Genomic DNA, 15291 nt, shown 5'->3' on the forward strand with positions numbered 1-15291 from the left:
TTTTAAGATAAAGGAAGAGGATACAGTTGGTTTCTTGATGATTGTCTTTGTTGTCCTCCTTGTGTTCCTATTTAACAGCCTTTGCTGATCTATCGCGTGCCTCGCATTTGCTAATGAAGAGATACGCAGCATTGATCTTGATAATGTCATCATCGCCGGTAACAGAGAATTACATGAAGCACATTTTGTTTGTCTGTACAATGTGAACTCAAAATGTTACTCGACTGATTTGTAGTAACCGCCTCCCAGAACGCATAACTGCTTGCAAAATCCAACCAGACAATTTATTCATTTAAAGATTTGATTTGTTTATTTCAGCATGTACATAATCACCATTCATTACAAGTTTATTTTATGTACTGTTTTTACCTGCTAAAAATGGAATTGGATCATACCCGTCTTACATTTTCTATACTGCTTAAACTTGTTTGAATCTGGGTGAGCTAGAGTCTATCCCAGCTAACTTTAAACGAGAGACATATTCCAAGTCCAGTCCATTTTTCCTTGCTGCCGTTCAAAGTTTGCAAAAGCCTGATTATTGGATGCCTCATAAGATTTGATTATGCTTTGGTATGGGATATGCTTTGATCATTTTTTTTCCTCCCAAACCTCTTGGAAAACAATTTAATGTTAAACCTGTTCAATAATTTAATTTGCAAATCCTTATGTATGGTCAACACAGAATTAGGTGAAGCCACAGACTGGGTAATCGTGACGTGAAACGAAATTTCCCCAAAAAATGCTCAGCACCTGTGCTTCCCTTCCGCAAAATTGAATGGAAATAGTCTGTGTGGTTTTGTTTTCATTATTCATATTGTAATTTGAGACGATTCTTTTATAGGAATATGGTAATGTTTGTAAAAGCCCGTCTGACCAACTTCCTCTGCCTCATTTCCTGTACTTATTCCCCTCATTGTTTTCTTAAACCGTTTCATTTTTGGGGGCATCGAAGTGCAGCTGTTTTCCTGAAACCATCCCCAGTATGTCTGGCAAAACCTAACCCCAGACCAATCTCCCCCTTCTTTTGTGTTGACTCAGGCCAGGTGTTGTTCTCCCTTAAGCAAAGTGAACCAAACACGCTCCATTTTCTCACAACTAACAACAAAGTATGAGAATAAACTGAACGTGCGTAGGAGTTGCCAAAGAAACAAGATTGAAAAGTGCATTTCAAAGTCAAAGTCTTCTTGATTCTTAGGCTAGTTTGAAAAAGACACATCATAGACATGTTATTATTTTAATCTGCTCATATTAATCTGTTCAGTAATAATCAAGAGAACGTGATGATCAAATCTCCCATCAGGCATCTTTCAAGTAAATCACTTTCAAGTGGAAAGCAATGATAATACTGTGCATCCTTGTTTTGCACTTGCCGAAGAGACTTTGAAAGTCACAGTGATTAGTTTACCCCCAAAAATGCATTGTCACTATCATACAGTCTTAGTGGAAGGAATATATCCACTCTAAACACACAGAGGTCAAAGGGTGGTGTTAGGCTCCGCCTCTTTCTGACTCCAGCCGGCACCTTCAGGGGGTGAGAGGAATGTGATTGCAAAATAAACCTGCACCCTTAAGACATACGCTTGCTTACATGCTGTCAAGCCAAACAAATCTGAGCCCATGTTTCACACGATTGACCGATTTCTCTGAGATGTACCTGGAAAGGTAAGAATGAGGAATGTGTTTGTGTGCATTTTTAAGCATCCTGCAGGAATTTTAAGATTGACAAGAAGCTATGTGACCTCACCGTGGATCTCATTTGACCGTCTCAGCAAGGGAGAGGGAGAATTCCCCATTGAGGCCTTCCCAGCTATTTTATATAGGAAGCCACTTTGACTTCTAACTGGAGACCTTTTTTTTTTTTTTTTTATTAATATCATCATAGCAACCTGGATTTTAAGAATAGAACATGCACATGGTCTGTATGAGTATGTGTGTGTCGAGGAGACTCGGAAAATAGAGCTTGTCCTTTTGGGTGTCAATCGAGGGAAAGGCGCGCAGCACGTGGCTGCGTTGGGATATTTTGGGATACAATTAAGGACAATTCCCCTTTTCACCGTTCTTCCAGGAATATTGCAGTGACCTTCTTTCTGCCGTGATTAGATTTCCATGCCTCCATTACACTCTCCGCTGTGCCCCTTGGCTACTTTTGTCAGGAATCTGCAAAGAACAGGACAAACAACGATCATTAAAGAGTCATTGACACCACACTGGCACAAACACAACTTGAGTACGGTGTCGTGTTTGCCTTCTGTAAATAAAGGCTATGTTTACATGACAACAACCTAGTAATAACTGGAAAGTTTTGGCTTTGGCGTTTTTGGAAAGTCTTTTGCTTGATGCTGCAATACACATTCCAAGCCAGTAGTTGGTGCTGTGCAAAGCGGCCAGCATTGCTTGTTCATGATGGAGTATTGCCAAAAATGACCGGTTTGATGTATTCTTTACAATCCATCAAAACATACAAGAGGGGATAACTGACGATCCGATAGAAATAGTTACTTAAAGCCCCGTGGTTGCAGCTGTATGCAGCCCCCTGCACCTTAGACATCTTCATATCCCTTGACATGAAGTAGAGAGATTTTCAAATTCTTCAATTTAACTTTAGTTGCTAACTGGAAATTAAATAATTGGCCAAGAAACTATAATAGTCTTCATTGCGAGACCCTCCGTGCATTCCTACAGTCTCTGATTGCTTAGTTTTAGTCATGCCATGATAAGTGAGGAAATAATTAAAAATGACATTAGAAGCATAAGATGGGGCCAGAGAGGAATGATTTGCCAAGAGACCATTTAAATAATATTCTACGGTCATGTCATAGCGTTTCAACATATAAAAAAAAAAAAGAAATTGAAGCTCAGTGGTTGAGTGGTTGTCTTCCAACCATAAGATAGATTCGATCCTCGACCCCGCTGACCATGTCGAAGTGACCTTGAGCAAGTTGCTGAACCTTAATTTGCTCACAGCGGACCTGGTAATGCCTTGCAGCTTCTCATTGGTGTATGAATGTGTTGGTGAATGTGAGGCATTGTAAAGTCCTTTGGGCCCCATACGGTGTAGAGAAAGAGTAGATACGTGCAGTTCATTGACCATTTATTGTTTTGATCACTGCTTCAATGTGAGCTCAGTTTGCATGACTTTTTTAATATTTTTCTTCTCATCTCTTAACGGTCCTTTTGGAATCAGTATAGCCAAAACCTATGAGGTAAAAGCAAAACAGACTTAATCTTGTTTCTTACTTTGTGAGATCTTGAGGTCATGAGAAACCCAAAGATTTTCTTGCAAACTAATTTTAAGTGATGTGTATGGCTTAACTGTCCACTGCCATTGTTTCTTAGCATTTCTTAGCGGATATGTGGTTTTGTAAAAATTTCCGCTTTGAAATGTGTTGTTGTCATATAAACAATTAGCCAAAAGGATGGAAAGTTTTAAGGTTTTAGTTCAAAACAGTGCCACGTAAACAAAAGCACTGCGACATTTGTCATTTAAGACATCCCCTTGGTGCTACTGCATCATCGACAGCATGCCTACAGCCTCTCCCAGAGAGTGCAGCCTACTTTTCACGCTGCCATTAGCGCAACGAATGTGAGTCAAGCAAATAGGGAATACAGCAGACCCCAGCCATCAGATAATTGTGAAATCCCGCTCAGACCTTAAACCCGGCGGTCCAGTGTCACGACATGAATGGACGTTTGGAAAATACGATCAGGGAGGCCGGCGGGGGTTGAAATGTCAGGATGTGCTAATGTGATCATCTCAAACAGGTCATGTTCTAGCTGTAAAGCAGATTAAGCTAATTGCAGGGGTGTTGTTTGAAATCAGACGACAATGCAGCTATTTTAGGAAACTCAGCCGGAGAGATGACGAAAAACTCAAACGCTTTAATGCAATGGGGTTATGATAAAATGAGAACTTGGGGAACGGCCATTAGTGTATTGAGAGGAGACGAGCGCTCAATAGCTGTGTTGATTTGAGTTTTAATTATCACATGCGTCATTGCTGGTTCCAGTCTTTGTAATACAGGGATGATTGCAAGTATGCCCTGAAAAGTTTCTTGAGCACCAGAACTTTTTTTTGCCATCACTGTATTTCAACAGAACAATGAGGGAAATGTCAATTTGACAAATCCATTCAGTTTAAAATAGGTTTTATATCATTGACACCTTTTTAGTTTAGCCCTGCAAAAAAAGTTGTAATTCTTAGAGTTTAATTAATTATCCCATCGAGTGGAGATGCAGATTTTGTTGCATACAGAACAATCCAAGAACATCACAAGGTCGAACACATGATCACCCCCTTCTCTAACACACACACACACACACACACACAAATCTGACTGGGGTACATATCTGTTTAACAATTTTAGACCATGCCCCTTTGGTATTGAAAGCAGTCATCGCCTTTCCAGAGGCTATCATTGACGTGGCCACACATATAATTATCTGAATTCCCAAAGTTGCCACAACTGTGTGAACTCGTCCATCAAATAGCGATATTGGATTCTGTATGAAAAGGGGTAGTCAATAAAAAATGCAGACTTTACTGTTACGCCTGCGAGGCGCCAATTTGCCCAAGATAGTGGTGGGGAATTAAAATCAAATTGTGCAATATCTGTTGACAGCCACATGATGGCAGAACAAAAGCATGCTCGCTTCGCACAAAAACCATGACATCATCCTCACATCCTCACCACCTTAAAGCAGCTTCTCTTAATAATCCATCCATCAATTTTCTGAACCGCTTGTTCTCACCAGCGATGAAATCCACTTTAGTTGGGTCAGCACGATATTTTCAAGGCAAGCTGGAATGAGAGAAAATTTCAGCATACCCCCCCCCCCCCCCCCCCAAAAAAAAATAGACCCGCTTTTGTGTTATGAGTTTGTTTAACAGCAAGAGGTTTTATTATCGGGGTAACAGTCTATGCCTCAGGCTGACGACAAGTGTGAATTGTTCTCATCAGAGTGCCCCGTTGTTTCCACAAGAGAGAAAAAGCCCAAGCCTGCATTTCACATCTGCTTTAAGGCTGATTCATGCAGCACCATGAGAATCTTTTTAATCAGACGATGAGTCATCGCAGTGCGCGCGTGTGTGCCACTGCATCGACATTGGGATGTTTCTTTGGATTAGGAGGAATACAGTAGGAGGGGGAATTGATTGTGAATCGGTTTCACGGGAAGGTTGAGGCTTCAGATGTTTTTGCCTCAGAATTAAATCTAAAAATGATGGCACACTCAGTTTCTGCCATATTGATGTTTTCATTTCATTATTTTATAAGATTAGAATTTGCTTAAAAAAGATTTGTAATATTTTTTAAGATTTGTATGTCGTCTTCTAGATTTCTCTATGAACATTGATTGTTTTGTTGATGTCTGTTTGTGATACCTTAAAAAACAGCATGGATGTGAACTTCTGAATTCCAAACATATTTGTGAGAATCTGGTTCTATAATTTTGGCTTCCATCTCCACCCCTCTTACCCCTTGGGGGATTAATCGGGGTTCAGGTCGGTCGCTGGTAGAAGGACAGTTGGCGTCCACGCTGCGCCATTAGCAGGCCTGCCAACTCACAGTGGAAATCAAAAGCAGGGACTCAGGAAATGGGTGTTGAGTGAGGTTACATCCCAATTACAGCGCATGTGCTTCAGGTCGGGAAAAGCCAGGACATGCACCGTGGGATTAGGAGAATGTGCACATTTCCGTCGGCGGCCTCTGGGAGAATTATACCTTGTGATGAGCCCGGCTCTCTCTCGCTCTCTCTCTGTGTATGCGTTAAAGAATGGGGAAAAGTGGAAGAAGGCATGGTGGGCGGTCAGGAGAATTTGTGAGATGCAGCGGATGAATTTGGGGGGTCGCCTAGGCTTTGGCCCTGTAGGTCAGCTCCCTTTCAGCATCCCCTCTGGGCACACAGAAGAATGGCGTGATCAAACCAGAGGAGTGAGGATTGAGTCTCCCTCCTCCTCCTCAGTCACTTTGGCTCAGTCCCTGCCGAGGAACCTGTCAGGGGCACATCTACAGGAGAGAAGGTTTTTTTCTTAGATATATGACTGACATGAGAGACTAACAGCAAGTGACAACACGCCTTTTCGGAATATCCTGTCTTATCATTCCTGCGCAACTGCCTGAAGACTTAATATGTACGCCTGCCTTTATTTCCTTCAACTTTTCTTGCTGTATGTATCTTATATTTTTCATGGACTGGACACTGGATTGGTACCCAGACTCGGGTTTTGGGGACTCTTCTGATTATTTTTCTCTTCTCCAAACAGGGCCAAAGACATGAAGAACCGCTTGGCTTTCCTGCGGCGGAGGAACGAATCTCCGGGAAGCAACCCAGCCGGAAAGTTGGACAAAACCATGAAGTCAGTCAAGTAAGTGGCCACTTCCTGACCATGTGTGGGCGTGTGAGCCACCTTTCCGGGTCTAGAATTGACTCTCGATGACTTGACGGCCGTCTCGGAAAGGCAAATGTGTGCGGAGCTGAATGGGAGGCACTTCCTGCTTTGTGCCATTATTTGACATTATTTAATATAATTTAACTCACTGTTACACGGATTATACAAAATTTGACTGAAGTATTCACACAATTCTGCTTCTTCTGTAAGGACTTTTGGGACAGAGTTGAAGTGAGGATGGTGGTTCACATTCAATTGCCAACTTGCAATCCTCTCGTGAGATGATTAAGATTCCGTTGACTGTATTTATAGCGTGTATGTAGTAAACAAACTACAATGATCAAATCTCGTACCCTCTCGGTCACAGTCTTAATAACCTGACTGTGACTGACAATAAAATAAATGCACAAATTAAGTAAATTAAAATAAAAAAGACAAAAGAAAACATTGTAAAGTGTGTTAATATTAATTAAAAAAAGTAATTTAATAGCTTTGAGCCCTATTCCAAATTTTGACTCACTTTGTGTTGTTGCTTATTAGGCACATTCATTTATCTTGATCTGTCAATCTAACAAAGTCATTTTCCAAAAATCATAACATTCATTTTCTTTAATAATAACACTTTATCATCTATTGACTGTTGAAAAGTCTCAAACCAGGCACATTTGAATTGTTTGCATATCTGTTGTAAATGTTCCAAAATTTCAGTCAATTATTTAAAGCCTTTAATTTGGCAGGAACATTTAAGTTAAAGCTAAATGTTGCCAACACAAATAGCCAATATTTCGTCATGACAGAGACAGAGAGTCTGCTGAGTTGAAAGATAAACTGCAGTATTGTGCATGCCTCCTTATGCAGTGAAGAAAGCCAGTGTCCCTGTAGTGGAGGTTGCAGCCAGATTCTCTCGAGGGAGGAGACCGCTTTACCAAAACATTGCTCCATTGGCTATTGGAAGCCCCTCCTATCCTGCCTCCCTGACTTCCATTCATTGGGATTATAAAAGCCTCCCCTTGGCGGAGTCAAACTGACAGACTCATGGCTCTCGTTGCTCTCGCTCCTCACAAGCCAGAAACCAGCAAGTGAGAGCATTAAGACACTGACTCGAGTTACTGGGAAGGAAGGAAGCAGCATTTTGGCTCAATCGTGTGGCACAGAGTTTCTGGCGAATGGGTCACACCATGAGGAATTTGGCAGAGATGGGGTTACTCAAGAACCGCTCTGCTTTTATCTGCAGGCCCACCCCGGAGGATGCACTCAAGTGGGGGGACTCGCTTGACAAGCTGCTGGCGCACAAATGTGAGTGACTTTAATTCATTTCTCTTGAACTCATCATGCATGTGGTTGGGTACAGTGAGAGGACATAGAGTGCACTCTTTGGGGCAAATCTGAAGCATGCATCATCAACACAAACACATGAAACATAGTCTTTGGCCAGCAAGTTAATCCCTGCTGCACCGCAGAGAAACCCGAGATGACTCTTAGAAGTATTCCCCAACCACCACCTCTTTCAGTATTCATCAAGGCAGAGTAGCTGACGTAAATCCATCGCTACATCTGTTCCTCATTCCGCATGTAAATTCCTCTCTTCCGCGGAGTGAGGTAAGACCCCGGCCTGCCTTGGATCATGCTTATCAAGCCCCCTGCTTGAGCCATGGGAACGGAAAGGTGCAGGCGGGGAGGTGTGGGCAGATTCGGCTTCCTGCCATTCTCTCTCGGAGATGCGGTCTTCCTCAAATCATTAACTCGGCGCTGAAAAGTCCACCAGCTGTATAGACTGCAGTCTCGTTGGTGTAGAACACCCCTGTCTTTGTACGAGGTAGTTGCTGGGGACAAGGTCAATGAAAACCAGTTTTTGTCGAAGAGGGGGTTAGTGCAAATACTCAAGAATCAGGCCCAATGTTCTGCAAAACACAGTTCTACCTGTGTTGAAGACTTACCAGCTTTGAGGTTCTTACTTTAGATGTTTTAGTTCATAAAATATGCAAAATCAAGAATGACTGGTACCAATCTGCAAGGCCCAGTTAAAGATGTGCAGCTATTAAGTTTCGGGATTCCGCCGACAAAAACAAAAGCACTTCTATTCAACAATTTTAGTGCCTCGCCTTTGAGGCTAGAAAATTTGTCACTATTTCCTAACAACGTGGAATTCTGTGCAGGTTTTGAGGTTTTACTTTGAGTGCAAATAATAATACCATTCAAGTATTAGGTCTGTAGTTTGGAAGATTGCTTTCTTTGTTTCCTTCGAGGTGTCATTATTCCAACCACATGACTCAAACCAGTAAGATCTATTTTTGGGCTCTTCAAGTCCAAGGAGCCGTTGTCATGGCGTCCAAGTCAACCCTCCATTTGTTTATCTTCCACCTCATCATAATCGTTCCTCTTTCCCTTTCTCTCACTGCTCTCCTTCAGATGGTCTGGCAGCCTTCAGAGCGTTCTTACGTACTGAGTTCAGCGAGGAAAATCTGGAATTTTGGCTGGCGTGCGAGGAGTACAAGAAGATTAAGTCGCAGTCCAAGATGGCTTCCAAAGCAAAGAAGATCTTTGCAGAATACATCGCTATCCAGTCTTGTAAAGAGGTGAGGATTGAAGCAAGTATCCACTTTGATTTTCGAATTTCTTTCCATTAACGTCCCGTTTCTTCTGATATAGGTGAACTTGGACTCGTACACGCGGGATCACACGAAGGACAACTTGCAAAATGTGACACGCTCCTGCTTTGAGCTGGCGCAAAGGCGGATATACGGGCTGATGGAGAAAGACTCATACCCCCGTTTCCTGCGCTCAGAACTCTACTTGGACTTGATCAACCAAAAAAAGGCCAGCTCCACTTCGACGTCCTCTTCGTCATAAGAGGAAAACGATTCTTCCCAGAGGAGAGCGTAATTGGGATGCCAAGTTTCTTCTGTCTTGCCTTTTTTTTTTATGTTTTGTCTATCATCCTGTTTGCTATAATATCTTGTTTGTTTTGGGGTGGTTGCAGGAAAGCTAACGGCACTGCAAAAGAATGTAGTTTACTCATCAAATGGATGGACTGTTTGCTAAAAACATGAAAAAAAAAAAACGAATTGAGGGCAGAAGCTCAGTGCTTGTCAGATCACTGTCTTTTTAAGAAAGAAGAATTTAGGACGGAATTTTTGAAAAACAACAACAACCTGCAGACACGAAGACAGTCCGGTACTGTTTGTCACTTTTTATTTCTTGTATTGTAGTCCTTTTGTTTCTTCAACAACGTCCATGGTGAAACCACTTGCGAACTGTTGGTACGACAAAATCGCCCCTTCTTCGTTTCCGCAACGTCTTGAAGAGAATTGAAGTTCTGTTTTTGGATCATCTACGACCCGTCTGAATGACTGTGAGAAATATGGACAAAGAATGCACATGGGTGGACTTATTTAAGACTTGAAAAGTCGTATTGACGGCAAGAACAAAAGGACAGAGAGGAAAAGCCCAATGCCATTTCCCTTCAAACACATAAACGTAGCTGATAAACAAAGAAGCATCTCTCAGGACATGGTTTCAATTTCTCTGACTGATGTTTTTGTTTCCAGGCTTTTCAACTTGCACTCCTCCCATACTTATACTGAGCAATACACAACAAAATAACTTGGAAAACTTCACTTTGCCTATTTATTTAGAGTCAAAAGATAATCGGCTGGACACCTACAAAAGCACTCGGCTCAAAGCTTTCCTCTTATCCACCAAACAGGTCCAATGCTGTCCTGAATTTAAGTGCAATATTTTTATTTTTCATGTTTTATTATTATTATTGTTATTATTATTATTATTATTGTTGTTATTATTATTATGAGTTTGTTCTTTTATTTTGGTGGGGGGGGACAAGTGGCTTTAGCTCTCGATTAACCTTATATGTTAGGAGAGGAAGATTAGAGCGCTAAGTTTTACTTAACAGTGAAAACTCTCTACAAACCTATAAGTTGTTTCATGAATTTAAAGCAAGTTATTATTTTAACTGTGTGTTTGCCCCCCGGCAGCGGGCCGCCGGGTACTTTATGGTTGTACATATAATTCTTGAAAAAAACGATGTGATAAAAGAAGCAAAAAAAATGACATAGACAGGAGGTTGCCACTGGCTGTGAAAGTGGGATTCAGCTGTATTTATGTAAATAAATATAAGAGACTCAAACTATAAGATGACGTTTAATGTTGACGAATAACAAAATAGATGACGAGCAAGAACGGGGCACAATGGCAACCCTTTTTTTCCACTCTCTCTCTATTCCAGTCAAATAACGAATAACATTGCTTGTAAGAAGTTTTCTGAATGCATTTGATCATTTTCACACTTTACAAGTCAAAATGCATCTTCTGTGATATCAAGTGAAAACAGTAGATTGCATCTGGTGTCAATGCTAATGATAAAATAAAACGATCAGCTGAACAAGTCAACATGTGTTGTCCTTGCACTACTTTTTTGTATTTGTTTTTACAATGATGTCTGCTAACATCACAAACAACAAGCTGGGTCAAACATTGGAGCAATGACACTGTAAAAAACGGTGAGTGAAATTTACTTGGAAAAAAAATGTTTTTCCACTCAGAAATTCAAAGCAAATTTTGCAAGGAGAGCTTTTGCGTAAATGTCACTAGTTTATTCAAAAAACAAACATAGACACAAACAAGTGATGAGGATTGAACCCACAACATCTTTATAAAAAGATAGCCACTCTAACACCTGCTGTCTGTGAGCTGATCAGATTGAAGTCACATTTTCCCCAACCCAAAAATGTTTGGGTCTTACAAGACCAGCAATAGAGTGCGGTAAGTAAAAGTGCATGTTTTAGAGTGGCCGTTTCTTAACCCGGAGGTCAGGCAATTGCCCTCTATTCCTTCATTAGCATTTGTTTTTTTAATAAACTCCAAGACTCAATTTTCTGAACGGAAAAACTTTACTAGTTATTTTTAAGTAAATTTCGCTTATCATTTTTTTACAGTGACTGACTGCAGATTTCTCATGATTTTTTTCAACACGAAAGTAGTTTCCAATGGAAGTGACCATCAAAATAGTGTATATCATTTTATAAAAATATTTCTTTCCAAGCCACTATTGTGGCATCAAGAAGGGCATTCAGTGTGAAAACTGTGCCAAACGAGTTACTACTACTCAACAGGATGAAAATGAAAACCAACAACTTAGTAAAACACACAATTATTATATAGATATATCTAACATTATGATTGACATTTAATTACCGCCACTACAACAGTACAAGACGACCCCTAATAAAAATCCTTCTCGGCATGCTGGGAAATAATTAATATGCTCCTTGGCATGCTGGGAAATTGACTTCCACTTCCTGGTACTACAACACCAAATATGGAAGGAATGGCAATCCTTCAATTTGGATATTCTAATGGGATCCTCAGGTAAGTTTTGTAAAGTTACCAGCTACCTGCCAGGAGGAAGTTGGAACTATGAAACAATTAGGCTCAGGCAATAATACTGTAAGCCAACTTTATTAATTATAATTAGCAGACTCAGACTATATGACAGCTTGACATGATTGTTTGCTTCTAACAGTCATTAATCTAAAAAAAGAATCGATCATGTGAGAAATATTATTTATATACTGGGCTGCAGTTTTGTGTTCCTCACCATTGCTCTTTCTTACATTTAAAACTGGGAATTTGCCTATGTGATGTCCAGAAGATATGTAGATTAAGATAACATGCCAACCTGGTCAGGTTTTATAAGACAATAAATTATTGACTGAATGAAATAAAAAAATATAAAAAAAATAACTGATGACATTTTTTTACAGAGAAAATGAATACATTTTGGTCAGTTTTTTCTATTATGATGTTTTATTTATGATTTATGAAATTCTCATGTGAGACTAATAAAAATTAAATAAAAAAAATGTGACACTAAACTATGAAAATCTAACAAAATCTTCATTTGCATTTTCAATCAACAACCTTTTAAGTTTAAAATGAGTCGAACCAACCAATTTGTCAGATTAATCATATCGTTTGAAAAAAATCAGAATTATATATGTTGTGATATGATCCACATCGAATTGAATTTTATTCACGAAATAGAAAAATTAAACCTGAAAATTCCCTTATTTGACCTGTGATAATTAATCATGGAGGCGCCAGGGTTTGCAAATTTGAGAACGACTGTATGTCTTCCTTACTGTTTTTGTACGTTTTGGGCGATTGTTCGAGACACAAGAAGGCTTGGGGTGTTGTCAGGGTGGGATTAGCAGAAACAGTTGGAGCTGTGTGCTGCCATTGCATGTGTTTGTGTGTGTTTGTCTTAAAATGAGGGGGTTGATCAGTCTGAAGTGGCGGTGCTGCTCTTAATCTCCTTTAGCAGCTGCCATCTGTTTTGACACAGTTTCTTTTTGGCTCGTGTTCTTTCACCCTCTCTCCACTATTTTATTTTTCTTTAAATTGTCACGCTTATAAGTGAGGGAAGTCCCTGTGTCAAGATTCTCTTTCAGAATCCCCTTTGTCCACATTTCCTTCCTGCTGTCGTCTGTGCAAACACTAGCACCGTATCTGCCAGTGTTTTGGAAATTCAGCTGTCAGGAGTTTTTCCTTTTTCTCTTCATCTTTTACCCAAATATGGCCGCATTGGGGTTCCTCTTCTGTTTCTTATCTTATAACGGTTATTGGTCTATGCCATGACTTTGACTTTTAGTATCTTTATTTGCAGCTTTTCAATGTTACATAATATTTTATTGTGTTTACACTGTGAGGAAATCCTCCTTTGTGTGTGTAGTGTGTGTTCCTGCTGCTTTGTACTCGCAACAACCTTGACAGGAACCTCGCAGTAAAAACACTCAGAGGTGATGCATTTTTTTTTTTTTATTATTATTATTAAAAGATTCAAAACTTGCGTAATATATCACACAAGAGAGTAAGAGAGAGAAAGAAGTTGAGGCCAAACAATACTGCCCTGGTGTCAGAATAGAGCAGCAGTGAAATTATCAAAATGTTCAGCCCACATTAGCAGGAACGTTTTTAGGATAACGCAGCATCAGCTATCTCGGAAGGATACCTGTTTCCAATTAGGCCGGAGTCAAACTCCATATCTCTGAACTATGAGGCAGACGTGCTAGCCAGTGCACCACCATGCTGCCCTGTTAATCTTTTACTAAGGCAATAAGATTATTTGTCTAAGATGATTTTTCTTCCAAAATTGAAGGCAAGCCATCTCACCCCACTGCAGCATCATGCAGGAGAAGCACCTGAGACTCATTCCTATGCAATCTTATTAAATATGATATGTTTTTGTTTTGAGTCATTTTTCTGAAGAAGAATAAAATAAACAATCCTACAAACCACTCAGACCTCTTCTTTGCCAAGTATTTCACAAGAATATGAAGATGTAATTTAAAATGAGAAGATTACGCACCCTTCATAAATCAGTTGAGTGTGCAACTTTTCTAAGCAATTTATCTCTCTTGAGAATGTTTAAATCTCACCTTCAATGAGGTTGTACCTCAGATAATATTGATGAATTTTTCTCGCCTCTCTTGTAAAGGCATCCATTTGTCAACTGGTGGATGAAATGCTGCCAGATTTTCTCAGTCAGGCACACTGGAGAAAAATTCATCCCAGCTTGACTGTGCTGAGGGGGCTGTAACAACACTGGCCTCAGATTTATTGTGGAATATTTTCAACTTGGCACACTCGTCTTGGAAAGCAGCGCTAACATTTGTCCGTTAGTTTCCATCATTGGCGCGGAGCTCTGTAAGGAAGTCGGCATGCGTCAAGGGAGCTTTTGACTTTGACATGGCTCTGGGTCGTAAGAGCCGAGATAAAAACATGTTGCGTTTTGACATTCAACCCAGAGACATGGAAATGGCCCACAAGAGGATTTTGGCCTGTTTTTACAATCACACAATCTATTTTTAGCTCAGACATCGAAAGGGAGAAGAGGTAGAAGCCAGACTCTGTTTTACTTCCAACCAAACACTTAAAATGATGAATGTCGTAGGTACTGATCTTCAATAATGCACTTTGCAAATAGGATTGCAATCAACTGACTTTATCAGATTGTTTTTGTAGACCTAAATATCCTAAAAAAAATATTTTGGTGACTAATCCTGTGGTTAAATTTACTGCTTTTTTACCCTTACTATGACTTGTTGTTTTTGAGTATGACAGCTAAATCCTTTGTGAAGAAAACTATATTCCATCAGAGTTACTATAGTAGTGAAAAATGTAAAAGTACAAATTTGAAAAAAAAATCAATTTTGCTTACCCCATAAATTTCTACACAGGTTGTAAAGTTTCAGTAAAGTGTCGTACCCCATATTTGAAACTTCACTGTCAAGAAAGAGGAAATTAATCTGACCAGGACTATCACGTTCAACACTTTTTATTCCTTTCCAAAAAAAATCCACTTCCAAGTTATCACTCAAATTTTAAGTGCTTTATTTTTATTTCAAGATCTCTCATTTCTTTTTAGTGCTAGAATGACACTACGGAGCCAGTTCTGACGTTTCCTAATAAAGGAGGGAGAAAAAGAAAATAATTATAAAATAAACATTCCATTTTTCTTCCAAATATCAAAATATTCTGAAACTTTCTTAATGCCACGTGGATTTTCTTCTTGACTAGCTAATTATTTCTCCTGTCTTGTGCTTGGATTCCCATCAGTGAGTCGTTAGTGGCTTGTGTGATCAAGCGATGTAATGTGTCATCTCAAGGGAGGAAGCACAAATGAATCAAGCGCTTGATGTCAACGCACGATGTCCTACCACATACATTACAACTGTGTTTGACTCATAGACCGCTTCATGGCGGATAATGATGTTATTCTTATGATGTTGCTAGTGCAGAAGAAAGCGCAACTGTTTAAGAAGGAAAGTGAGCACAACCGGGAGAAATGTACGCACACAAAATATTTGTGTTTGGCTTCTGTGGCA

General features: G+C 39.9%; 2 protein-coding genes across 5 annotated transcripts in view; both read left to right on the forward strand.

Annotated features, from left to right (window-relative positions):
* The window catches only part of rgs3a (regulator of G protein signaling 3a), an 84769-nt gene extending 73974 nt beyond the window's left edge, over positions 1-10795 (forward strand). For all 4 annotated transcript variants that reach the window (XM_085925350.1, XM_085925351.1, XM_085925352.1 and 1 more), the window contains 4 exons: positions 6263-6364; positions 7623-7684; positions 8798-8964; positions 9038-10795. In XM_085925350.1, the coding sequence (XP_085781476.1) occupies positions 6263-6364; positions 7623-7684; positions 8798-8964; positions 9038-9238 (532 nt within the window). In that variant the 3' untranslated portion in view covers positions 9239-10795. The remainder of the gene's footprint in view (positions 1-6262; positions 6365-7622; positions 7685-8797; positions 8965-9037) is intronic.
* A 916-nt stretch (positions 10796-11711) lies between these two features.
* Positions 11712-15291, forward strand: part of znf618 (zinc finger protein 618) — a 42532-nt gene continuing 38952 nt past the window's right edge. Inside the window, exon 1 of the mRNA XM_085925949.1 lies at positions 11712-11773. The gene's annotated coding sequence lies outside the window, so the exon portion shown is untranslated. The remainder of the gene's footprint in view (positions 11774-15291) is intronic.

The sequence above is a fragment of the Syngnathus leptorhynchus genome, chromosome 12 (assembly GCF_054491065.1).
Source record: "Syngnathus leptorhynchus isolate UIUO chromosome 12, UIUO_Slep, whole genome shotgun sequence".
Classification (NCBI taxonomy): Eukaryota; Metazoa; Chordata; class Actinopteri; order Syngnathiformes; family Syngnathidae; genus Syngnathus; species Syngnathus leptorhynchus.